This window comes from Adiantum capillus-veneris, chromosome 24, assembly GCF_014529385.1.
Source record: "Adiantum capillus-veneris isolate H3 chromosome 24, ASM1452938v2, whole genome shotgun sequence".
NCBI classification, from domain to species: Eukaryota; Viridiplantae; Streptophyta; class Polypodiopsida; order Polypodiales; family Pteridaceae; genus Adiantum; species Adiantum capillus-veneris.
Window position 1 is genome coordinate 123386509 of NC_140954.1, and position 26931 is coordinate 123413439.

Here is a 26931-nt window from a genome sequence, read left to right on the forward strand (position 1 = left end):
CATGAAATTGATTACCCTAGTGATCGACATGTATGCCAGATGTAGTGTGCTTGAGAAAGCACAAAAAGTGCTTAAGGAGCTTTCTGTCCGGAATGTCGTCTCTTGGAACACACTGCTCTCTAGATGTAATCACCTATGCGTGCATCTTGAATCATGTGGCTCTACGCAAGATGCTGATATGGACACAAAAATTCATGATGATATTGTTAGTCAGAGGGTATCGAAAAGAGATGTCGTGCTTGGAACTTCCCTAGTCGATATGTATGCCAAATGTGGTGCACTTCGAAAAGCACCAAAAGTTCTTCAAGATTGAATTTGATAAGGCTTATGATTTTATTTTTCAGTCTCTTCATGATATAGGAATTGGGAAACTTTTTATTAAGTTTGTCCAAGTTCTCTTTGGCAATGCTTGTGCTAAAATCTCCCTCACTGGTGATCTTATTGATGTCTTTCCTACGATGAAATCCATTAGACAGGGATGCCCTATTGCCCCTTATTGTATGCTATTTGCTTTGATGCATTGGGATGGCTGGTGCAGAGAGAACTAGAGGCAGGCAAGATAAAAGGTATCCCACATCTCTGGTGCTAGCAAAGACCTCTACCTTCAACAATTTGCTGATGATACAAATGCTATGATGAGGCAGGATGAGCCATCTATTACTACCTTTTGGAATTGCCTACATACCTTCTGCACTACCAGTGGATCTGTGATAAACCATAAAAAAATTGGATATAAAGTTTCCAAAGGAGATCCTCCAGCTGATCAAGGATGAATAGAAGATGGTCAAGTTTCCAGTTGTATCTAAAACAATATGCATGAGTGCACCAATCCATTGTTGTTGGTTAAGTCAGGTCCATAGCCAAATTAGGGTATACCCAATAGTCGATTGCTACTGGGGTGTCCATGGTAGCTTCTTCATCTACTTGGTCTCACTATTTCTGTACACTATGAGTTGCAAAGAGGGTGTTAGAGGTATGGCATCTCAAGTAAATTTCTCGATATAAACCCATTATTTATTTTGGATTTTAGGGATTTATTTTACTTATTTGTGGGTAGGAATCAAAGTTTGAAGTCGTGTCATAGGTAGGCCAAGGTTTTTCACCCAAGCATATCGTTCCTCACTTGCAACCACACATCAATGCTAAATTGTGTCAAAAAATTTCTATGGCATGGCCAACCAAGCAAGACTTGTTTTTTCTAGTTGGGTTTCTCTGTCCTTGGAAGACACGTACGACAAAAAAAAACCTTGTTTAGAACCTTAGAAGGTAGAGCTAGTGCTCGAAAAAAAAGTTTTTCCAATAAATTGGCAAACCTACAGATGGGAAACAATAGCTGTAAGTTGACTAAATTTGAAGGTTTTCTCACCTTCAAATTCAAATTTAGAGGTCAATCTCAAAATTTATAGGGGGATTACACTAGGACATTTGCCGGGGGACACAATTCAACTTCAACTTAGAGCTTGCGATAGTGGCCGGACACACTTATCAAGAAGTGCGAAACCTGTAGAGCTTAACGCTTGAGCAGTGTGGCGGGATTGAAGATGTGGCGGACTGCAAAAAAAGGACCTACGCTTTGAATTGCCCGATTACCGTGACGCAGGTCAGCAAGCCGCAAGTTATGAGGTGTTTTTGATTCTGCATCAGTACCATCTTTGGCAAGGTTGACATTACTGCTACTGTGTGAGTACCCTTGTCTCCTAGCTTTGCCTTTGTTTCCTTTGTTTGCCCTTAGGAAAGCACATGTAGTTGTTGATGTGGAGCACGTGTATTGTAGCATATGCTCACCATGGCTGATGCAAGGAAGCTTTGGGATGTTTTAATTCACTGTGACAGCCTACATCACAATCATGGATGTCATATCTTACGGGTAGCATGCATTGTCATGCATTTCAGAAACTCGAGAAGAGCTGAGAAATAAGTACCCTGACGATCGCGGTATTGTAAAATTCGTGCGGGGGTCCTATACAGTGAAGGGAATTATTCAGGTAAAACAGACTAAGAAACCAGGAGATGAGGTCTTCTCAGGTTCAACGTGCAAACAGGGCGAGATTGAAGCAGTTTGCTACAGGGGTACATACTTTCTTTGGGAAAGCTGCTCATCTTGTTGACTCGACAAACCATGTTGGCCATTTCCAGAAGGTCAATGATCTCCTGTCACCATATAACTTGGCACTTGGTTGCAGATTTTTCATATGCTTTTCTACTGCAGTTCTGATATTTCAATCCCTTTGCACCTATTGGGCTTTCGACTTGCGATGTCTTAATTAAATTGAAAAGCTTCCAGAAGGACACTAATGGCTGTGCAATGCAGAACTTTAGTTTTGTAAATAATGGCCTTGAAAATATTCCACGTTTTGTGGCAGGTCCTCAAGCAAATAGGGAATTTCTGCATAATCTCCATCGCGATCGTCATGTACCCGATACAGAAAAGAGCCTATAGAGAGGGGATCAACAATCTCCTTGTTCTCCTTATTGGTGGAATCCCCATTGCCATGCCCACAGTGCTTTCTGTGACAATGGCCGTTGGTGCTCATCGGCTTTCCCAGCAGGTAAGGTTGATCCTAGAAGGAAGTTTTCATGTGTTAATGCTTGAAATTTTTAAGGTTTATCACGACTTTTACATCAGGGCGCTATAACAAAGCGTATGACTGCCATTACAAAAGATGTGGATAGAGATATGGTAGTTCTGCTTGCAGCGAGAGCCTCAAGAATTGAAAATTAAGACGCCATTGACACAGCTATTGTGGGGATGCTGGATGATCCAAAGGAGGTACTGTCGAAGCCTGGATACAGCTTATATTGTTGATGCCACTCCATCTGTACCCATGCTTATGAACTTATGTTCTTTGCTCTCTCAAGGCGCATGTCAGGCATTTTTGAATCTTGAATAAGTAGTTGCTTTGGTTCAGCTGTCAGGTTTTTTTTGAATCTTGAATCTCTACTGATCATTTCTGAACTTCTTGGCAAATTAGTTCTCTAACAATGCATGCGTTCTTGATACTGGTCTCTGCTTTATATGCATGCAACACAATCATGACTTCAGTTTCTTTGCAGGCAAGAGAAAATATTGAATAGGTGCATTTTTTGCCATTCAACCCAGTAGACAAGAGAACAGCCTTAACTTATATAGAAAATGGTCGTTGATTCAGAGCTAGCAAAGGTGCTCCCGAACAGGTATAATATGATTACTTTTGATTGTGTGCTCTAGCTATGTGACCGTAATTTCAATCCCTTTCTGACATGTATTGTGTACTTAAAGATCCTAGCATTGGCTCATATAATCGCCGTCAGATAGAAGCAAGAGTGCATGCAATGATTGATAAATTTTTCTAGCGTGGATTGCGCTCTTTGGCAGTTGCACGTCAGGTATAGTATTAATTAGCATGCTTTCAGTTTGTCCCATGAGGCATATAAGGTTTACTTTTGTGAAAACAGGAAATATCTGAAAAATCTAAAGACAGTGAAGGAGGCCCATGGAAATTTTGTGGTCTACTACCTCTCTTTGATCCCCCTCGCCATGACAGTGCAGAGACAATCAGTAAAGTGTTGAATCTTGGAGTGAATGTCAAAATGATTACAGGTATTTGTCTATCGTTGAATTCTATTGTAAGTTAGATAATTCTAATGCTACAGACGGCAGTGAAATGATATATTAACGTCTTCAAAAGGCCAAAATGACCTATGAGACCATCAGATACAAAGTGGTGAATCTAATACATTGTCTGAAATTCAAGTACAAAAAGTACTGAAAGTACAAAAAATGAAAACTGAAAATGAAGTGTGAAATGTGAAATGTGTAATGTGAAAATGTAGAATAGGCCCTCAATGACAATTTGGGTGTCGTGCTAGAATGCCTCTGATCCTCTGCTGGAGTCTCCGTCGATGGAGTGTGCTCCTGTGTCTCGGTCGTGGTCATCTCGATCTCCCGAGCTCAGTCGCCCTGTCAATGAGGGAGCCTCTGGTATGAATGCGGGTACAACCCTGTGTTGGTGGTTGGTCTCTTGGCTCCCTCGATCCAAAGAAGTCTGTGATCTGTCTCTGCGACTGTCGTACTCCATGTCTCCCCAACAGAATATCTCTATGTCGGTGTAGCTCAAGTAGATATAAGCCAAGACATCTCTGGTCCTGATACCTCATGACTCTATCTAGGGGTCCAAAACCCTCCCTGAATAAGCAATGGAAGCGCCCTAAATCTCGACTCAAAAAGAGTTGATACAAATCACGTTCCATCTGGGCTAAAAAGGCCCGCTTCTTCCGTCACACTAAACGCCGAAGGGCAATCTGAGACTGTCTATATGTAATGACTCCAAGTATAAGCTCGCTCTGAATGTGAACTCTCATTTGTCCTCGCCCTTGGTAGGCTCCTCACCCTCGACCCAGGGAGCTCGCCCTCTTGACACAGGACCAGCAGCTTGCCCAGGCTTAGCAGCTCGCCCTTGACCAGGTCCAGCAGCTTGCCCCTCGCCTGTCGACCAGCAGCTCGCCCCTCGCCCAGTCTAGCTCGTCCCTCGTCCAATATCAGCAGTTGGCCCTCGCCCAAGACCCTCGTCCAGCAGAGAGAGCTCACCCCTCGTCCCTCGTCCGGCAGGTTGGAAGCGCAATATCTCACCCTCGTCTCAGCCAGCTCGCCCTCGCCTCAGATTCTTGCTCGCCCTCGCCTCAGCCAGCTTGCCATCGCCTCAGATTCCTGCTCGCCCTCGCCCTCAGATTCCTGCTCGCCCTGAGAGAGAGAGAGAGAGAGAGAGAGAGAGAGAGAGAGAGAGAGAGAGAGAGAGAGAGAGAGAGAGAGAGAGAGAGAGAGAGAGAGAGAGAGAAATGAAATGAAATGAAATGTTATATTAACGTCTTCAAAAGGCCAAAATGACCTATGAGACCAATCAGTTACAAAATAGTGAATCTAATACCATGTCTGGGTACAAAAGAACTAGAAGTGGAACAAAATACTACTACTACTACTACAATCTAAAACTACGTGGGTGTAGCAGCTGATACAATAGGTACCCGGTAAACTGGATGTAACAGTGAAACAAAGATGGAAGAAATGGTGAGGATCCATCCTCATCTGCACTCTGGATGTCGAGAGAGTATGGCTCGAATCTTCTGTTGTAGTCTCCGTCGATGCTGTGTAGCTCCTCTCCTCAGTCGCGGTCGTCTGTATCTCTGTAGCTCCAATGCTCGGTCGATGAGAGTGCCAGTAGTGGTCGAATGAGTGTGGGACGAGCTCTGCAGTGGTGGCTGCTCCTCTGGCTGTCCCATATCTAGTGAAAAGAAATCTGTAATGTGTCTCTGGGACTGCCTCTCTCTAGCTCTCCCCAGTAAAGTGTCTCTATACCTGTGTAACTCAAGTAGATATAGTCCAAGACATCTCTGATCCTCATAACTCATGACCCTAGATAGAGGACCAAAACCCTCTCTGAATAAGCAATGGAAACGCCCCCGTATCTCATAGAACACTGTGCAATGACATATGTAGTGCAACTCTGTCTCTAGCTCTCTCTGGCATAATCGGCCAGAGAGAGAGAGAGAGAGAGAGAGAGAGAGAGAGAGAGAGAGAGAGAGAGAGAGAGAGAGAACTGTCGAGCTGATTTCTGACGCACGATTTAGGGTTTTGAGCAAGTGTCTGCTGTGCGTTTAGGGTTTGATGACCACGAGGCGTTGACCTACAGACCTGTGTTTAGGGTTTTTAAACCTTGCGAGCTGTCTTGGAGGCTCCTTTTGCGATATATTGCTGCTTTTGCTACATGCACTGGCTGTGCTAACCCTAACTGCGCTGCACTGCTGCTGTCCTGAGTGCACCTACCCTTGATTCCACCTGTAGAACACAACCTACAGCACTTGTGCGCGAGTGACGGGGGCATCGGCAAAGGGAATGTTCCATAGTCAGGAGGACATTTGGAACTGTGTTAGAATTGTGCACAAGAATGACCAAGCACTTGAATGAAGTTGGGTTCAGAGGAAACTTTGAGGAAAAACAAATGATTTCTGAGAAAGCGGGTTGCTTTTCGAGAAAGCAGATGCTTTTCCGCAAAGAGGTCTATGCTAACATTGCATCTGTGCATGAGACTAAGCTTCCCATCTGTCAAGACTTGGAAAAATCGTGTTCTGGTTATCAGGTGACCAACTGGCAATTGCAAAGGAGACTGGCAGAAGATTAGGCATGGGCACGACGAACATGTACCCATCCTCTTCATTATTGGGACAAAACAAGGAGGAAGTCATTGTGTCCGTACCCATAGATGAGCTCATTGAAAGAGCTGATAGGTTTGCTGCAGTTTTTCCTGGTAAGTGACACAATTTATTTGGTTGTGAATGGTTATTACGTTTTAGTTTTCTTGATTTTGCCACTTGACCTAAATATGTCCAACATCAATCAACAGAACACAAGTATGAGATTGTCAGACTGCAAGAGAAGAAACATATCTGTGGAATGACTGGTGATGGTGTTAACGATGCTCCTGCATCGAAGAAGGCAGATATAGGGATTGCTGTTTCAGATGCAACAGATGCGGCAAGGAGTGCATCAGACATTGTTCTGACAGAGCCAGGGTTGAGTGTCATCATCAGTGTGGTTCTCACAAGCCGTGCAATATTTCAAAGAATGAAAAATTATACAGTAAGCCATTTTAAGAGTCAGTCCTCATGAATGTTTGTACATTCTTTTCTGACCAATTGCATTAATTTTTTACTTGGATTTCAGATTTATGCTGTCTCCATTACTATCCGCATAGTGGTATGGTTTCATCAACTCAGTATGCATTTTATGCAAATCTTTATCAAGACATCTGTGTCCATAAACAGTGCTTAAACATTTTCTATGTGACTTTTATTTCAGCTTGGCTTTCTGCTTTTGGCCTTGATCTGGAAATATGATTTTTCACCTTTGATGGTTCTTATCATTGCAGTTTTAAATGACGGTGAGAGTTTGACGTTGTCGCTTGTGAAGGGATCAGGGTTCTCTTAAAGAGTCCTTTTGTAATAATTGTTTGGCCGTGCACTCGAGTGAATAGGTACTATCTTGACCATCGCCAAGGATCGAGTGAAACCCTCTCCACTACCTGACAGCTGGAAGTTGCGAGAAATTTTCATGACTGGTATTGCCCTGGGGGCATATCTGGCTGTACAGACTGTCATTTTTTTCTGGCTTTTCAAAGAGACAAGCTTCTTTACAGTAAGTGATAGATTCCTCTCAGCTTGTCAATTTGAGTGAGTAAGTTGATTCTGGTTTTGATGCTTTCCTTCTGTTTCAAGATCACTTTCATGTTAGACCGATTGAGGTGACGACAGGCATCTTACTTCTGCCGTATAGTTGCAAGTCAGCATTATATTCAGCCAGGCTGTGATCTTTGTCACCAGATCACGAAGTTGGTCTTTTCGAGAGAAGCCTGGATTATACTTAGTGATAGCTTTTGTAATAGCCCAGTGGTACAGCTACCTGAGCCTGCACAATTCCGCCGCCTTATATGATCTGTTAAATTGATTATTCATGTGAATTATTATAATACAACTACATAGATAGCATTTTGTGGCTACAACCATGTAGGAGAAAGAAGAATTTCTTACTACATGGTTAGTTAAAACTCGCATATAGCTATAATATTATGGCTACAGCCATCTAGGAGAATCCGAGACAAACTAGTAAGAAATTCTTGCTATATGGTTACTTAAAACACCCATATAGCTTACAACCATATAGGAGTATTCTCATTATTACATGTTTGCACTCTTACTAGATATGTGTATTCAATCTAGTAATTTGCCTAGTAATTATATTTTTTTGCTATATAGAAATGCGTCCAAAGCTTCTTGTGGAAATTAATGCAAGAGAAGCTGTGCGTGCCATAGCCATCGGAGACTGCATGTGAGCTCCACAACTACACCTCGATCACGAACACCCTGTCAAAGCCTGTGTTGAGCGTGAGGATCCCCGGCAGCTTAGGGTCACTACCATATTGAGGGGAGATGCCGACTCTTCTGCCACAGAGAGACATCACAGTAGAAACCCGAGAAAGGCTGAAAAGAGAGAGAGAGAGAGAGAGAGAGAGAGAGAGAGAGAGAGAGGGAGAGAGATTTTCCTATTTGCATTTAGATTTAATTCAAGAGTGAATTCATCCTCAAGATTTTGTCTCATTAGCTCTTTAGGAAAGCTAAAGCCTGCCGCTTTCCCCCCGTTCTTGCGCTCACTAGCAACTAGCTGTTAACGCCCCATGTAAAACCCCATGTATCATAGCTTGCAATTGAGCTTAGCTACACATGGGTGAACTTTGAAACATTTGCGCAAACCACAGTAGCCTTACAGAGTTGTGGCAATCGAGTTGATATCTTTACCATAAAAAGAAAATGTTGCATAGGTTGTGCTCGGTACTCTTTTTGGTCTGCCTAAGGCCATAGTGATGTGTTTCTTTTTTGTTAGTGAAAAATCTTATATGTATTTTTAAAAATGCACAATTTTTAGTATTGCTTTATTGGTGGATAAAGATAGTGGACATTTATTACGCCTGAAGATATCCGAAGAATCGTGAACTTGGGGCCTTGTGAGCTTTTTGGAATTAAATGCCCTCACAAAAATGATGTTCCTTTGATGCCTCACATGCCCTCCCATCCCCACCTCCCACATTTTCTTTTGAACCGAGTATGACTAGTCACAACTTTAGGAGCTCTGTATTTAGGGCACAAAAGCATGGGCACCATAGATTTTATTGCATCGTCTACAAAGTTCTTGCAGAGTAGTTTCATGTCTTGGCTTTTTGTCAAAAGTGCGGCACTGCAAGGGGTTGGAGAGCTTGTGAGAGAGTGGTTGATGTTTCACGGTTTGTTTGAGGGTGGGCTTGCATTTGGTGTCGTAGGAACAATATTCTCTCTCTCTCTCTCTCTCTCTCTCTCTCTCTCTCTCTCTCTCTCTCTACATATAGGAATGCTTATGAGTAGGCCTCATGATTTTATCACTTCTTGTTTTTTAATGTATAAATTTTTATTGTTTTGATTGGTTGGAGCTCAGGAGGTACTCATTACAAAGACAAAAGAGAATCATGGAAAAGAAGCTTTTAAGTTCTCAATGGTTGAACGAGGTGATAAGCGCTCATTATTTTTATTGGTTGGAACATACAACATATACTCATTACAAAGACAACTCGTTTGACAGAGAAGTAAATAAGCAGTGGGAAAAATGATGAAGCATCGTGGCCTGGCTTTGGGGGCGCGAGGCGGCTTTGATCTCGACTGAACTAGGGGTGAACTCGGGGCAAAAATGGCGCTCCGAGTTCACTCTTAGTTCACCCCTAGTTCACCCGCCTCGCGAGGTATGGGTCTTAGTTGCCACACGAATGCCCTACCACCACGTTAGCGCGCGTCGCTGTCCATGTTGGCATGGCACATGATCATACTCTAGTTTAGGTGTCCCTAGTTCACCCTTAGCTCACCCCCAGTTCACCCACCTCAAGCTTACCCGCCCCTAGTTCACCCATCCCTAGTTCATCCCTAGTTCACTGCGTAATCCGACGATGGAGATTAAAACCGCCTCGCACCCCCAAATTTGGGCCCTGGATCCCCTTTGAACCCGGAGCCGTGCCATAGTGACGGGGGTGGCCTGGCTAAATCGAGGCCCTCTCTCGACTGGAGGGTCGGAGGCATCTGGGTTAACAGCTGTTGGCCCTCCCTTTCCTCAGATGTCTTCCTCGTTTGACCTGGCAGACCACACCCGAATTTGCACCACGTGGGGAGTTCGACTGCGTCCTCGCACCTGCAAACACTAACACGCCATGCAACTCCACAGTACTGCACTACGCTGCATCCTTGTAGATGACGAGTTGTGTGTTGCCCTTGCACAAAATTTTGACAGGTGTGTGGCTACGAGCGGGGGAGTAGCAAGGTGGCGAGATGGAGGGAGCAGCAAGCTGATGGAGGTCATGGGTAGGTAAGGTTTAAAAATTATCCCCCTTTCTCGTAGATTGTGTGAGTGCACCACGTCCTGCAGTTCAGGAACGCGGTCGAGGAAATGATGAAGGAAGTCTGTCAAAATGTTGAAGCGTCGTGATATACGAAAGCTCAAGATTCTGGGCCGATGGAAAGGATGAAGGAAGTCTTTCAAAATGTTGAAGCGTCGTGATATACGAAAGCTCAAGATTCTGGGCCGATGGAAAGGGTTGGAGGTCAAGGTAGTACTCAGAGGGAAATGGAGGATGATGGTGCAGAGCCGGCTGGTTGAGGCTTCAACCACATGCGCAGCGTCAAGTCCCTCAAGGCCCAGATCATCGGCCTCGTCCATGCACTACCTGCGCTTCCCCCTCATCACGCTCAACACCTCATCGTTGCCATCTCCATGCTCATCTACAACGCCTGAGATCAAAATTCAAGTTTTTCTTTGTTCTCTTATGTGCTCTCTCTCTCCACGTTTCCGCTTTTCATTGCAACGTACTTTTGTGATTTTCGCTCTGCTGGCTGACACCATTGGGCGCGCCCTCCTTGCTCACCATCTGTGCAAGGCTACTAGTCATTTCCATTTGATTTGCATCGTGAGCCTATATGCACATCCTACCCTCGCAGCAACTAGAAACCCTAAGGTCACCCTACGTTTTTGTAAATATACGATGCAATTGGTGCTTTTTGAGTCGCAGCCATGACAATCGACTATGCCAGGTAACGTCATGATCAAGGATCTGCGCCTGTCGACCCCCTTCAACAACATCAACACTTTTTGGTGCATAGTTGCCATTTAACAAGAACAAAATGTAGAGCATGCTTATGCCAATATTATTATTGCCCTAAAATATTTCATGTTGATGGTCGCAAGAGCCATTAATAATCTGACAAGGAATACAAATTTGGTTAAGGACTTGTAGCATGTTTCACGTGTAAATGGCAAGGTGCAGGCTTGGAGCTTGGATGAGCAGGGTTGAGAGCGATGAGCAAGGTCACAGGATTTGCTGTTGTTAAGCTTTGTTGAAGTGGCCTGTGGAAATCTGCAAGGTGGTTCATCTGGAGGGGTTAGGGTTCGATTGTTGGAGGAGAAGTGTTCAGAGTTGATTTCCTTCGTCACAAGGAGAGGGGTCCGTGCTTTTGCAGACTATGAGGTTTCTTCCGCTCCGAGTTGTGAGCTAAGTAAAATCTTGGTTGAGTATGTTGTAGATCACGATCCATCTTCAATTGCCTTGGATTGCGATCTAGGAGAGTCTCCCTCTGCCTACTTAGCATGGTGTATTGCTCAGTAGAGGGTGCCTTGGGGGGCAACACAAATGATAATCAAAGGCTGCAGCCATGGACCGCGATAAGTGGTTTGAGGCATTTGTGCAGATTGCAATCCATAGTTGCAGATCAATCAGATGTAGTGTGCTATCTTCAACTATAGAGCATAGAATGTGATTATTGCCAGCCTGAGGACATTGTATGATTGAATAGGGACATTTTCACCACTTACAATGGAAGCATGATTTTACAGGCCGATAGAAAGGGAAAGTTGGAGAAAATCGGGGAGTTCAGCATGGTTTTCTTTGACTTTCCCAATATGAGCAAGCTTCAATGGGTGCCAAAGCCTTCTAATCCTGCAATATGGATACCTATGGGTCTATTTAAGCCTCAAGTCGCTCAAGCTATCTTTTCAGGCCCAACAAGCAGCCAACAAAAGCCTCAGCACAACTTCTTCTGATGGTGGCTGATTGAGCAATTTGTCTCCAAAAAATCAACCAGTTTTGTAACGTGAAGTGTTCATAGTTTAAATGATGTTTGCCTTCACTTATTGTGTCATCTTACAAGGTGTTTAATGTATGCATTGTGAGTTTGGTTCCAATGGAAATTGTAATCAATGTCTTTTGGGGGACCCACCTGCATGTGGTTTGTCAGAACCCGCTTGCTTTAATGTCTACATTTGCTATAAAAATTCTGTATCTCAAAATTGCTTTGTCCCTTTGTGAGGATTCAAGAATGGTGCTCTTTTCCAAGGCCACGTGTTTGGTTGTGAACAATTATAGGATTGAACAAGAGGGCTCAATTTTATTTGGCTGCCCCACTTTAAGTTTGTATTGGAGTACAGAGGAGCTTTTGAATTGTGTGCTTTGTGCATGTCCTGATCATGAGGGAAAAGTCTCTGTAGTAGATTATACTACATGCGACAACTGCATTTGTTTCTGATGTACCCTTTCGTATTGAAATTACAAATAATCTTAAGGAAGCTTATGTATGTGTCTATTGAAAATGGTGGTCTTGGCATTGCGTTGTTGACGTTTGGATACATTTTAGGCTTAAGCTATTTGGTGTTTAGGTTAGCAATTTTGAAGGTTATCAGGTTCCTAAATAAATTTTTTTCTTGTCTCAAGATTGGAGATATTATTGCTTTGGAACATCAGTCTGTCCTCATTTGAATCAATTTGCAACAATGTATGAATCTAGGATCAATTTGTAAAAATGAATTGTGTGTAATTATATGATCCTTGGGAGGCTAAGCATGCAGATACCTTGGGATTGTCTCATTTGAGGTCTTTTTTTTTTCCTTGGAGTCGTGCTTTTGTTAACCCCTCTCTCTCTCTCTCTCTCTCTCTCTCTCATATGTCAATGTATTAAGGCTTGGGAGGAAAATGGTGGGTCATAGTTCATGACCTACATCACACCAACTACAACATTATGCTCTTCCTTGAAAGAGGAAACCGTACCCGTACATGCTGGAGTCTATCCCCCTTCTCAATGATACATACTCTCTACATTCATAGTCATGGCTTAGTACTCATTGTCTTCGTGCAAGATGGGGCAATGGACAAGAGAACCATTCACTATTTACATTACAGTCATTTTAAGTTTGAGTATTTGAGTACCATGCGCCACTAGGGTGCTCAACTTTACATCAACTCCAAACTTGCTTCCCTCACATTGTCAGCCACAACTTAAGACCTTCATGTGTTGCTTTCCAAGCCATGATGTGTGTTCTCCATTGCAATTCACTTGATCTTGACCATTAACATCAAGGATCATTTATCACTTCAAATAGTGCATCACATGTACCTTTGGCTCCATGGGTCATATTTGACCTCAAGGAAAATAAGAAAATATCTGTGTGTGTGTGTGTGTGTGTGTGTGTGTCTTCCAAGACCTCATATTCGATGCACTAAAGGCAAGAAATCAATGTGAAAACAGGAGCATGGATTGCTCCATGGCAAAATATTGTCATCAACCTATTTGTGGGCAAGGCTCACTGCACAGGAGGAGGTGACAGGCAAGGGATATTGTATCTCGTCTTACGGTTGTAGAATGGTAGTTGCACAAGAATACTATGAAATTGCATATAGAAGGCTTCCATAAGGTTAATTGGGGAAGGAATCTTGAAAGTATTTGCAGCTTTTTTGAAAGTGATTGATCATGTCCTTGCAAATTCAAAAGAATTATGCCAGGTGTTTTGGGTTCTTGTTTGGTCTCACTCATCTGCCCTCTTATAGGCAGGTCTCGTGATTTTATCACTTGTTTAACTAGCCTTGCTATATAGCATCCATAGAATACAATAGGACATATACAAATTGACATTTAGTATCTAGCACTGAAGGAAACAAGAGCATGACTAATTTGGCAAGGGCGGCACTGCATGAAAGGGTTATACATTTGAAATAATGTTCATGGGAGGAGACAAAGTTAAGTGCATCAATTATCCAAGACTATAGGGATAACTATAGTTGACATTATATCTGCAATGGAATTGGCCTATTTAACTTGAGAGTAGAGAAAATTAATGAAAGTACTTTTGAGAAATGACTTTGTGAGCATAGCGGGTGAACATAGTTGAAGATAGCAACATAATCATAGCAATTAGTTAACTTGGCATGAACAATAATTTTGCAAGAGAGAGAATTTAGAGAACATGACAACAATTGAGGACCGGATTTATGTGGAGCCGGTCCCCCCTCCAATAGGCATTTGTATTATGATTTCTCCCATTAAGAGAGACTTGTTACAATACAATCTTTGTGTTCCTTGTGACCTAGGTGATGCAATGAAGATGGAAAGCTTCATGCATCACAAACATAACATAAACTTGAAGAAAGCTTTAACTATCCCAAGCCTCAGTTCCAAGACCTCAAACACCTTCGAAGGTGGAGAGAGCTAGCACGGAATGAGGGTAGGGAAGAGGAAGAAGAAACATTTCGCAGGAGAAAGAATTAGTTCCTCACTTATCATAACTCTTGTTACTGGCATACATAATAGCATATTAATGAAGAAGAAGGAGATGGCAAACTTAAGCATTGAAGCATGGATCTTGGTTGGATTTGCACTCCATATCCAAGAGTGTTGGTGTAGGCTCTCAACCTCTACTTGCTTGGAGAAAGAGAGGGAGCTCTTGCCCTTTGCATAGCACACAATGAGAGTGTTTGTGAGTGTGTGTGGGTGAGTATATCCCCTTTAAGCAACCCCCTAGCTTGCTTGGGTTGACCTCCCCTTGTAGCTCATGCTTGAAGCTCAGTGGACCCCTCCAGACCTAGCCAATCACAAGTAGGAGGCATTACAAGTAGCAAGGGTAGCCTTGAGACAAGTGTCCCCCTTTCCCTTTTGAGAGAGAGGGCTAGATAAATGCTAAATCAATTAATTAAATCTTCTAAATTATTATTGGACCCCTTGGGTGGCCAACCAATAGGCTTCAGGCACACCATGAGGGCAACATGAGGAGGAATTTGACAAGTATCCCTTTTGCTTTCTTTGTACCATGCATGCTTTGTGTGAGTGTGTGGGTGTTCTCTCTCATCCCCCCTCATGCAGGGCTCGCCCCCTCCTTGTAGGTATTGAATCTTTGACTTTTTGACACCTCAAGCCCCTCATGCATAGGCCCAGTTCCCACCACAAGCTTGGCTCATAAGCACTTTAAGCTTGGGCTCGGTTCTCACCTCAAGTGCAACCCTAGCATCTCAAGCATGTCAAGCACCTCAAGCATGTCAAGCACCTCAAGAATATCAATAATTAAGCACCTCAAGCATCTCCATCACCTCAATCATCAAGCACCTCAAGCACCTTAGTCATCAAGCATGACAAGCAGGACAAGCACCTCGAGCTGGGTCGGGGTCCCGTGCCTCAAGCTCAGCCCTAGCTTACCTAAGGTCAGAGGCCTTTTACACACATTATTGGAGGTCTTCAATGTAGCTAACCCTAAGGTCTTATGCTCCATTTGTTAGCCTTGCTCTTTGATAGACCATCTCTCATTTGGGCTCCTTTACCATTGGCCCCGTGTTGAGATAGATCTATAAGCACATGTCTATATCTTAACACTTGTTCCCGTTTATTCTCCCACATTAAGTGATCAATTTAATATTAGAAAATCATTTGGGTTGGTTATATATTAGATATTAGATTTTATGACAATATCCAAGCGAGGTAGTCTATTGATGAGTGTCTTTTTTTTCTCTTGTATACGTGCTACATGTAAATTCTTGTAAACGGAAAGTATTTCAAAAAGAAAATTTTCAGCGAATGGTTGGTAGCATAGAAGGTGGATGTTGACTGTGTTTTGTAGTTATTATCACAATACAATGAATGAGGACAACGATGCAACCTCACCTTCTTTGTTTTGTGTAATGGCATTGACAAAGCATGTTGCACCGTTTGCCACACCGATTGTCAAGTCAGTGTTTTCAATGATCATGCATGCATACGTCAATTGTGATAAGATCTAGCTCGTTGAACTTAGGGTCTAGGAGCCACTACTGAAGGGCATTTATGTTATCCTTGTTCGTCTTTATTTCAACTTTTGAAATGTCAGTTTGATTGTACAACTTATTCAAGACGAGGTTGTTATAGTATTGGAAGTCTCATCTGTGAGTGCAAATTATCGGACTAGAGTTGTTGATGTAGTCATGCATATGTGCTTCATCTACAATACATGCACCCAAAGTACAATTGATGTCATCTATGACTAGTTTTCTTTCACAAATATAATGGTCAAGAACTGAAGCAATTCAGGGTCCGTTGCATGTCTTACAGAGCATAACATCCTATAGAAAGTTGCATGTAGACAGTGGACCGAGCTTGTGATATGGCATGTGTTGTTACAAAGCTCCTGTGTGTGACTACAAACTGGGGGTAGTTGGGCAAGATCACCGAGCAAGAGAACACATTTGTTGTTGAAGGGATCTGCCAATGTATTGGTTGTTACATTGACATTTTGTCTTATGATAAGGTAAAAACTCGTTTGGATTTTTGCCCAAATATCACTCATTGGTGTCTTGAATAGAGAGGAGTGGGTTACTATTGATTTGTTGTTGGTATCTTGAACTGGTAATGTATTTTAGATGCAACGCTGCTAAGTCTTGTTTCTCGCTCCAATGGCAAAGCGCCCAACAATAATACAGAAGTGAGGACAGTAGGACTGTCTATTTCATTTGTCTTTCAACTTTGTTTATCACTATATATGTGAGGTATGCCGCCGTGCAGGAGGGACTTATTTCTAGATTGTGAACAGAGATGTTAGATTGCATGCTCCTATGTTTATACAATGCAGTAATTTTAAACCATGACCTAGCATACGGACGATAAGCTAGTTTCAAGTTGGTTGCAGTTTTCTCCCTAGCTTATTGATACTTGGATTGTAATCTTTTAGGTCTTGAGAACTTCATACTGGCACCTAGTAGGAGAGAACGAGGGCATATATAGTATGATATCAATTATTTAGGGCTAAAGTAAAGATGCACAAGGTAAATTCACTAGTGTGATACACCACATGCATTCACTAATGTAATACATCACATGCATTGGCTAGCAACCGCATGTAAAAAGTTGTGTGTGTAATGGAATTGATATTTTATTATCTAGTGCAGCTGACAAGTGGAAAAGGCTTAATCAAGCAAAGGCCTATGTGAACAGATATACATTTTGTGTACATTTTGACATTCAAGTGCTCTTTATGAGCTTTGGTCGTTTATGGGCCGGCCAGTTTGTACTCACTTTGACCATTCAAGAAATCTATAAAGTAAATACGTGCAAAAGGGAAATGGTCACTCTTGCACGGGGGGAGATTGCACCCTGTGCTTGTGTCTCTGTTCTTTGCCCTCCCTCTCCTCTCTCGTCATGCCGGTGTAGCGTTCCATTATATGAGGTGCATCTGCACATGCTCGTCTATACTCTCTCTCTCTCTCTCTCTCTCTCTCTCTCTCTCTCTCTCTCTCTCTGTCTCTCTCTTTCTATCTCCCTGTTTGCATAAAGCTTCGATTACGTGGTTGTGGATGTGCCAGGTATGCAGATTTGTCGGTCCTATGGCTTACATAATATAGTTTTTTTAGTGCTTTGCAGGGCTCTCCATGCCTCCGTATGCAGCAGTGGTATCAGAGCTTAAGGAGACGGTCTTGCATGCTGTGGAGAACAATAAGGGAACACAGGAAAAGAAACTTATGGCTATGGTGTTGTCACCTCTTCCATATATCAAAGCTAAGTGTAATATCATGATGCTCAAAAATATTTCTTGTGACCATATAAAGTAAAAAATATGTATGATACCTAGCTACTTGCATTGCATCACAAAGAAATTGAATATTGTTTATGATTAGCATAGACTAGTTATGTTAAAATTAATACATTAATTAGTACTAGATTTCATTCACAATATCATTCGCATGAATCATCACGCTAGTCATTAGCACATGAAAAGTTTCGTATGCAATGGTGTATAAGATCAACTAGAGATCTGATAGAAGGAGATAGAAGAGGAGAACCCTTGACTTAGTAAGGGAAATCTCAAAGAGTACTCAATGAGACACATCAAAGGCTCCTTGCATGTGGCTATAGAATATTGAGGAAGAAAAAAAAAGGGAATTAAATTAGGAGAAGAAGAAGGCGTTGTAGAGAATTGGTGGGAACCGTCGCTTGGAAGGAGAGAGGATCGCAGTGCGACCATCATGAAATCGATCGTGGATGGACTCTACAAGATCGCGCCAGCATGGGGCCAAACTTCATCACATGACCGCATGCAAGTGACGCCTTCTCTACGAACGGAGGTAGTTTCTCCCTGCCTCTGTATGGAACCATGTAGTCCGCCATGGATTTGGTGTAGGGTTCACACCTTGGTTTTGATTTGGCCTTTGTTTTTGGCCAGGGGTTGTTCCCTCGGGAACACAGGTATTAAGCATGCTCATGCCAAGGCAACCATTTTCAAAAATGTCTAAAACAATGGTATGGCCTGAGAGCTGCCATGTCTCCAGTGTAAGATCCCCAACCCGCCTACACCAAGATCGGGATGGGATCCTTGACAGGTCGCTAGGCCTTATAAAAATCGGAGCCTCTAGACAAGAAAAATCCAAGGGATAAACCTTTGCCATTGACAATGGCTTGGGTCTATAGCCTTAGAAGAAGACCTAGTCCTGTCTCGCAGCGGAAACGGGACAACGTATTCAAACGGCCTACAAAAAAATTCTTATTCCGGAACTATAACTTTATCATTCAGATTATGGTTTCCTTAGCCAACGCTTTTTTCCCCCTAACATATGTGAGGGCACAGCCGTTGGTGGATTCCTCTTCCAAGTGAAGAAGTTTCTAAAATGTTTTAGTGCGCAGGGATGGATAGTTACCTGACTAATCAGGTCCACCCTTCCTTGATTGACAACCTTAGTCAATCCCCACTCACCACCCCGCACTCACACATGATTCATTTAATTTCTAATTACTATCACGTTGTTTCAACATTTAAAATAATGGTTTCTTTTACGTTCCGTCACAGTAATTCCTTCAATCAATTATTAAAGACAACATTGAAAGCATTCTTTTAGAAAACAGACATCTTTAAACTTAAGACAGGGTACTGTCAATCAAAACATTGTCCATAATAACCATGACTAGTACTCTTCTTGTCTCAAGACCACCTAAGGGTGAAAAACGGCACCCATTCCTTATTCAAATCCGCAGTGGATAAACCCCCACCCAAGGTTCCGGGTGCCCATACACCAAACCAGTTGCCCATACAACCGGGCGGCTCCCCTATGATAAAAAACGATATCCTAACTTATGTAGAAACATCAAGACATGACACGGAGTAGAAACTCAACGTTCATGGGGGTAACTGATTTATTCGTGGCTAGAAAGCCAATCATTATCATCAATTTATACTAAGGAGTCGAAGGTGTCTTGAGACAAGCTGTCTTAAGGATGATCAAACATATCTTTCCTAATTCAACCAGTTTTAAACCAAACAATTCTTTCCTACATTATAAACAATTGCACGATGGGAGTTACCTTCCGTTTCCAGCCAGTTTATCCTTCTTATGTATGCAATGCTAACTTATAAAAGAACTTAAACTAATTAAAGACTTAAGTGAATAATGGAACACCCACCTGGCATTGATTGACCATCTGCTGCTACGCTGGCGCCTGAAGACTCTCCTCTGTAGGCCTACTACTAGGCCCGGATTCGTCGTCGTGCGACGCTCTAGTTTGTTTTGGAGCTACGTCCTCATCATCAGATGTAGGATTTGCTCGGGTTCTTTTTTTGTGCCATAACTTCTTATCCTTATAAAAAAGAAGTCTAATCATTAGGTAAATAATTCAAAATCTAGACTTAACCTTTGTATTCAACCGTAACCCATCCAAGGTTAAATTTATAATCTTAATTGATAAATTCTTGACCTAGTAATTTCTTATTTGTCTATATAGGCATGATAACTTTTTCCACCGCTTCCTTAAGGGTTTTCTAAGCTCTCCTAACTTTTTTATAATTTTCTATATCTTTTTCCTAATTTTCCCATCAACTTTTAAGCTAATAATCTACTTATTTTGGGCTCAATATTTATTGTATTTAATTTCTCTTAAAGATTTCATTTCCTTAACTTGAATCATAGGTTTACACTTACTATAATTTTTCTAAAAACTTTTAACCACAAAGTCTATTTATTTTAATTAATCATTTGTTAAAAATGGGACTTTTGGTCAATTATAATTTCATAACCTCACTAATTAACTATGGTATAATTACCACAAGTAGATTAGGATATTTTTGACTTTTGGTAATTATCTTATTATTTTTCAACTTAGTTATATAATTTTCATCTAATTTGACTTAAATAAATCCTTATACTACTTTTCTAACCTTGAAATATTTATCACGGCCTCTTTATTATGTAAGCTAACTGTGATAAATAGAATGTAATCATATAGCATGATTTACTAATTTCTCCCTTGAAATTTCCACCAAAATTAGTATATTTTGACTTAGATAAATATCTACACTACTTTTCTAACCTTGGCATAATTATCACAGCCTCTTTATCCTATAATACAGCTCTGATAAATAGCATGTAATTATAGCACATGATTTACTAATTTCCCTCTTTAGTTTTTAGCTTGAAATAGTATAATTTGACTTAGATAAATATCTATACTATTTTTCTAACCTTGGAATAATTATCACGGCCTCTTCACCCTATAATATAGCTCTGATAAATAGCATGTAATCATATAGCATGATTTACTAATTTCCCTCTTTAGTTTTTAGCTAGAAATAGTGTAATTTGACTTAGATAAATATCTATACTACTTTTCTAACCTTGATATAATTATCACGATCTCTTTACATTATAATATAGCTCTGATAAATATCATGTAATCATATAGCATGATTTACTAATTTCCCTCTTTAGTTTTTAGCTAAAAATAGTGTAATTTGACTTAGATAAATATCTATACTAATTTTCTAACCTTGGCATAATTATCACGGCCTCTTTACCCTATAATATAGCTCTGATAAATAGCATGTAATTATAGAACATGATTTACTAATTTCCCCCTTTAATTTACCCCTAAAAATAGCGTAATCCCACTAAGATAATTACTTAAACTAATTATCACAGCATAATTTCCCTCTGTATGGCGCCATGTAGTCTGCCATGGATTTGGTGTAGGGTTCACACCTTGGTTCTGATCTGGCCTTTGTTTTTGGCCAGGGGTCGTTCCCTCGGGAACACAGGTATTAAGCATGCTTATGCCAAGGCAACCGTTTTCAGAAATGTCTAAAACAATGGTATGGCCTGAGAGCCGGCATGTCTCCAGCAACCCACGGATTGCTTTGACTCTGGCTCGTGGGGAGATTGTGCAAGTATGCAAAAATTTGTGCAGATTGCAATCCATAGTTGTAGATCAATCAAATGTAGTGCGCTATCTTCAACTATAGAGCATAGAATGTGATTATCGCCAGCCTGGCGACATTGTATGATTGAATAGGGACATTTTCACCACTTACAAATGGAAGCATGATTTTACAGGCCGACAAAAAGGGAAAGTTGGAGAAAATTCAGGGAGTTCAGCATGGTTTTATTTGACTTTCCCAGTATGAGCGAGCTTCAATGGGTGCAAGAGCCTTGTAATCATGCAATATGGATACCTGTGGGTCTATGTAAGTGTCAAGTCGCTCAAGCTAGCTTTTCAGGCCCAACAAGAAGCCAACAAAAGCCTCAACACAACTTCTTCTGATGGTGGCTGATTGAGCCATTTGTCTCCACAAAATCGACCACTTTTGTAACATGAAGTACTCATAGTTTAAATGATGTTTGCCTTCACTTATTGTGTCATCTTACAAGGTATTTAATGTATGCATTGTGAGTTTGGTTCCAATGGAAATTGTAATCAATGTCTTTTGGGGGAACCACCTGTATGTGGTTTGTCCGCTTGCTTTGATGTCTACCTCTGCTACAAAAATTATGTATCTCAAAACTGCTTTGTCGCTTTTGTAAGGATTCAAGAATGGTGCTCTTTTTCAAGGCCACGTGTTTGGTTGTGAACAATTATAGGATTGAACAAGAGGGCTCAATTTTATTTGGCTGCCCCACTTTAAGTTTGTATTGGAGTACGGAGGAGCTTTTTTTTTTCCCCATAAAAGCTTTGGGAATGTATTAGATAAGAGACACTGTTACAAAATGTTGGGGGAGATTACAAAAACCTTGAGGTAAGCTAGGGGAAATAGAGCTCTATAGAGACACTTGATCAAAATTACATAGCTTGTTACAATCACTAGTTATTTCCATTGGGTAAAGAACTAAGCACTTCCTGTAGGTGAGCTATGAGCCTTAAGGCATTGAAAATGGAGGAGCTTTTGAATTGTGTGCTTTGTGCATGTCTTGATCATGAGGGCAAGGTCTCTGTAGTAGTAGATTATACTACATGTGACATCTGCATTTGTTTCTGATGTACCCTTTTGTATTGAAATTACAAATAACCTTAAGGAAACTTATGTATGTGTCTATTGAAAATGATGGTCTTGACATTGCGTTGTTGATGTTTGCTCTTTAGTCCATTTCATTCTCCCAAAGTAGAGTGACAAATTCTAATTGGTGTTTGAGAGACGTCGTCATCACAAACATGATTCTAAGCATGCATACTAGTTAAATTTGTGCACAATTAAGAAGAGGACTAGTCTTATAAGACAAAAACATGAGTCATTTAAAAGAAATTTGTACATTTGCTTACTCTAATGTAGCATTGTAAGCATTGACAAGGTTCATACTATCCTTAAGCTGTATTCCTTGCATCCATCTAGCATCTTCAAAAGGATAATTTTTGAACTTAATAAGATACCGTCGGATAATCTTACCATGTCGTAGTACCTTGTCTTCATGCCGAAGAACAGCTTCGGGTTGTAGCACCTCTTCTTGGTCTTCAACTTCGGGAGGGTCTTCAATAATTGGTTCAGTTGGTGGCTCTCCTTTGTAGGGCTTAAGTAGGCTTACATGAAAGGCATTGTGTATGAGCCAATGGTTGGGCAACTTGAGTTTATAAGCCGTCTCATTGATGGGCTTCAAGATTTGGAAAGGACCATAGTATCTTTTTGCTAGTTTAGCATAATACTTTTGATGGCCCGTAGGATTTTTGCCCGTCGTTTGCCTTAATCGAGCCTTAGGAAACTTGAGTAAGACCCAATCATTTTCTTTGAACATTAGGGCTCTTCTGTGCTTATCAGCAGCAGTCTTTTGCCTTTGTTGAGAGATGGATATAGCCTCCTTAATCTTTTGAAAAGATTCTTGTAGGTCACGGCTATACTCATCGACGGCGAAGATCTTCCCATGTACTTTGAGTAGCAAGGGACTTTTAGGTCTTCCCTCAATGATCTCAAAAGGTGCTCTTCCCGTAGAAGTATGTACAATATTATTGTAGGCATACTCTACAAGAGGTAAGTACTTTTCCCATTGTGAGCGTTGATATACTTCGGTAACATAAGTCTTGAGTAGATCGAGTATCGTAAGATTGGCTATCTCACTTTGGCCATCTGTTTGTGGGTGATAGGCTGAAGAGAAATTCAATCTTGTTACTAGATTTTCAAAGAGACCTTTCTAGAATTTACTGGTCATTCTAGGATCTCTATCTGACACGATGGATGTGGGTAATCCATGGTGCTTGAAAATCTGAGATATGCAGAGAGTTGCCATTTGATGTGCCTTAATAGTCTTTTTGACAGGAATAAAATATGCTTGCTTGCTAAACCTGTCAACTATTGTCCATATTCCTGTATTCCCATGAATAGACTTGGGTAATCCAAAGATGAAATCCATGGATATACTCTCCCATGGTGAATTTGGAATAGGCAATGGTTGGAGTAATCCAAGTTGCTTCCCTCTATCATACTTGGTCTTTTGGCATACTACACATTTTGAAACATACTCTTGTATGTCCACTTTCATGGTAGGCCAATAGAAGTACGTCTCTACTCCTCGGAGAGTAGGTTGAATACCTCTATGCCCCGCATAGGAAGGATCATGGGATTCATACATAACTTTCTCACGAAGGGAATGGGTAACACATAGCCTATTTCCATGGAGAAGATAACCATCCTACAAGGTGAATGGTTCCTCTTTCTTACCCAAAGAAAGGGCTGACATTATGTCTCTAAAGTCAGGGTCAGTAGCATACTCATCTATCATAGAGGATAGATCATTGTGAGTAGCTATAGACACCGCATTAACTTTGGGTCGTTGTGAAAGTGCATCGGCCACTTGATTGTGCTTACCAGCTATGTGAGCAATATGAAAATTAAATTGCGAAAGAAAATTTGCCCACCTCATTTGTTTGTCGGAAAGCTTGGTTTGCGTATGAAATACTTGAGACTTTGGTGGTTGGTTCGTAGGATAAATGGAGTCCCCAATAGGTAGTGCTTCCATGTGTCTAGGGCATGTAGAACAACTAAAAGATCTTTCTCCTAAATGCCCAAGACTCATTCATCAATATTGAGCCTTCGGCTCTCATATGCTATGGCATGCCCTTCTTGAAGCAAAACTGCTCCAAGGCAATCACCACAAGCATCACATTGGACCTCAAATGGCTTTGAGAGATCCGGAAGCACGAGGACGGGTTGGGAAGTAAGCTTCTCTTTGAGATTTTCAAAAGCATTTTGCTCCTTAGTAGTCCATACAAACGTAACATTCTTCTTAGTTAAGTCGTGTAGTGGTCCTGCTACTTGAGATAATTTTGCTATGAAGCGTCTATAGTATGCGCACATACCATCAAAGCTTCTTAGCTCATGTAGATTTCTTGGGTTAGGCCATGCTTTTATTACCTCTAACTTTGATGGATCCATTCGGATACCATCTTTAGAGATAATATGACCTAGGTATTGAATCTCTTGAAGGAAGAATTCGTTTTTCTTTTGGTTGAGAAAAGCTTGTTCTCCCTCAATGCTTGAAAAATCACTTGGAGATGTTGCTTATGTTCCTCCAAAGACTTGGAGTAGATGATGATATCATCAAAGAACACTCCAGTGAATTTTCGGTATGGTCTAAAAATTTTCTCCATCAAATGATTGAACGTAGCTGGTGCATTAGTCAAGCCAAAAGGCATGACTAGATATTCATAAAGACCAAACGTTGTGCGAAACGCGGTCTTTAAGATATCTTCATCCACTATCCTTATTTGATGATAGCCACTCTTAAGGTCAATCCTACTGAAGTAGGTTGAGCCTTGTAGCTTATCAAACAAATCTTCTACCCGAGGTACGGGAAATCTGTTTTTGATAGTGATATGGTTTAGTGCTCGATAGTCCACACACATACGGTATGTACCATCTTTCTTTTGCACTAAAAGGACTGGAGAACAAAAGGGAGAGGAACTAGGCCTCACCATCCCTTTGTCTACCAGCTCTTGTACTTGCCTCATGATCTCCTCTTGTTGAGCTTGAGAGACTCGATAAGGAGGCTTGTTAGGTGGTGAGCTTCCAGGAAGGAGCTCAATACGATGGTCATCATCCCCTCGTTTTGGAGGTAAGTCCATAGGGATATCATCGATGAACACATCTTGGAATCCTTTTAGAAAATTAGACAAGTCTAACTCTTCTTGATTCCTACCATTTACATTTGATGAAACATTAGTATCTTTTAGAGACTCTTTGACAAAAATCATGTACGCAGAAACTGAGCTCTTCATTGACTTATCAAAAGCAAGAGGATTTACAAGTGGAATAGTGCGACCACGCTCACTATCATCTATATACATGTTCTTTCCCCTATAGGTGAAGTAGATTCTCCTTTCATGGAACTTCATGTTGGCAGCCATGCGATCAAACCATGGTGCCCCTAGGATAACATCCTCATGTTGGAGAGGAGAGATGAAGAAGTATTCCTTGTCGACATAGCTTTGGACATGAAGCCTCAACTTCCCAATCAAGGGAGTAACGGAGGCTTGTTGTCCCTTGAAAGCTGCATCAACCACTACTATATCTCCCATCTCAAAAGCTTGAATGCCCAACTTGGTGGCCAACTCCATTGATATGAAGTTAAGAGTAGAGCCAGGGTCAAACAAGATGAAGGCATCATGCTCTCTTACCTTTCCCCAAGCATAGGAAAGTGATGATCCTTTGCAATGAGCATCCTCTTTTGGAGCTTCGATGGTAGAAGCCCTAGGAGTCTCATTGCGAGTATTCTTCTTGGGGCAAGAACGATAGCCATGTCCTTGCTCCCCACACTTGAAACACATATGGTCGTTGCGAAAAGCTTCAAGCTCTTCAGGAGAGAGTTTGTTTTTACCTTTGTAAACTCCCTTCTCCTTGGATCGATTGTTGTTGTTGTTGGAATTGACTTGGGAAGTATTTTGAACATTGGTTTTCCCCTTTGCATCATTTTTGTCTTTGTTTTCCATGGGCTTGACATTACGTCTAGCCCCTTGATGGAAATTGATGCGTGAAGCAACCACGGTGTGATGGATTACTTCGCTAATAGTACCAGGCCGTTGAGAGTTGATGTATTCGGCCATCTCTTCAGGTAATCCCGCACAGAATTGCTGCCTTTGCTCGGCAAAGTCTATCTTTTGAAAGACAGTAGCCTTGAGATGTACACGCCAATTGTGATCAAACCTACCTCATTGAACTTAGGGTCTAGGAACCATCCTGTCCATCTTTATTTCAACTTTTGTAATGTCAGTTTGATTGTACAACTTATTCAAGACCAGGTTGTTATAGTATTGGAAGTCTCATCTGTGAGTACAAATTATCAGAGTAGAGTTGTTGATGTAATCATGCATATGTGCTTCATCTATAATACATGCATCCAAGTTACAATTGATCTCATCTACAACTAGTTTTCTTTCAGAAATAATGGTGAAGAACTGAAGCAATTTAGGGTCTGTTGCATGTCTTACAGAGCATGACATCCTATAGAAAGTTGCATGTAGACAGTGGACCGAGCTTGTGATATGGAATGCGTTGTTACAAAGCTCCCACACATGACTACAAACTGGGGGTAGTTGGGTAAGATCACCGAGCAAGAGAATACATTTGTTGTTGAAGGGATCTGCCAATGTATTGCTTGTTATGTTGACATTTTGTCTTACGATAAGGTAAAAAGTTGTTTGGTTTAACATGGATAGCTCCTCTATGATTATAATAGCTGCCTTTATAACATGGATAGCTGTTCTATAATTATAATATATGCTCCTTTCTACCCAAATATCACTCATTGCTGTCATGAATAGAGAGGGGTGGGTTACTGTTGATTTGTGGTTGGTATCTTGAACTGGTAA

The 26931-nt window shown here is 41.3% G+C and overlaps 1 protein-coding gene and 1 pseudogene across 8 annotated transcripts; both read left to right on the forward strand.

Moving 5' to 3' along the window:
* Window positions 1-26931, forward strand: part of LOC147427069 (uncharacterized) — a 151039-nt pseudogene that overhangs the window by 77350 nt on the left and 46758 nt on the right.
* On the forward strand, window positions 1459-11724 carry LOC147427072 (plasma membrane ATPase 2-like). 8 transcript variants are annotated; one of them, XM_086498032.1, is made up of 11 exons: window positions 1459-1680; window positions 2364-2916; window positions 3055-3174; window positions 3260-3366; window positions 3436-3580; window positions 6114-6281; window positions 6378-6613; window positions 6698-6730; window positions 6833-6914; window positions 7008-7168; window positions 8996-11724. In XM_086498032.1, the coding sequence occupies exons 5-11, from the start codon at window positions 3571-3573 to the stop codon at window positions 9134-9136; spliced, it is 831 nt and encodes a 276-aa protein (XP_086354158.1). In that variant the 5' UTR covers window positions 1459-1680; window positions 2364-2916; window positions 3055-3174; window positions 3260-3366; window positions 3436-3570; the 3' UTR covers window positions 9137-11724. The 8 variants fall into 8 exon arrangements, with proteins under 8 accessions (XP_086354158.1, XP_086354159.1, XP_086354160.1 ...); XM_086498033.1 differs by having other exon boundaries at window positions 2364-2770; XM_086498034.1 differs by having other exon boundaries at window positions 2364-2549.

Coding starts and splice junctions, on each gene's coding strand:
- LOC147427072 (XM_086498031.1), top strand. Junction 6,282..6,377: donor GTTTGCTGCAGTTTTTCCTG/GTAAGTGACACA, acceptor ATCAATCAACAG/AACACAAGTATGAGATTGTC. Junction 6,614..6,697: donor AAAGAATGAAAAATTATACA/GTAAGCCATTTT, acceptor CTTGGATTTCAG/ATTTATGCTGTCTCCATTAC.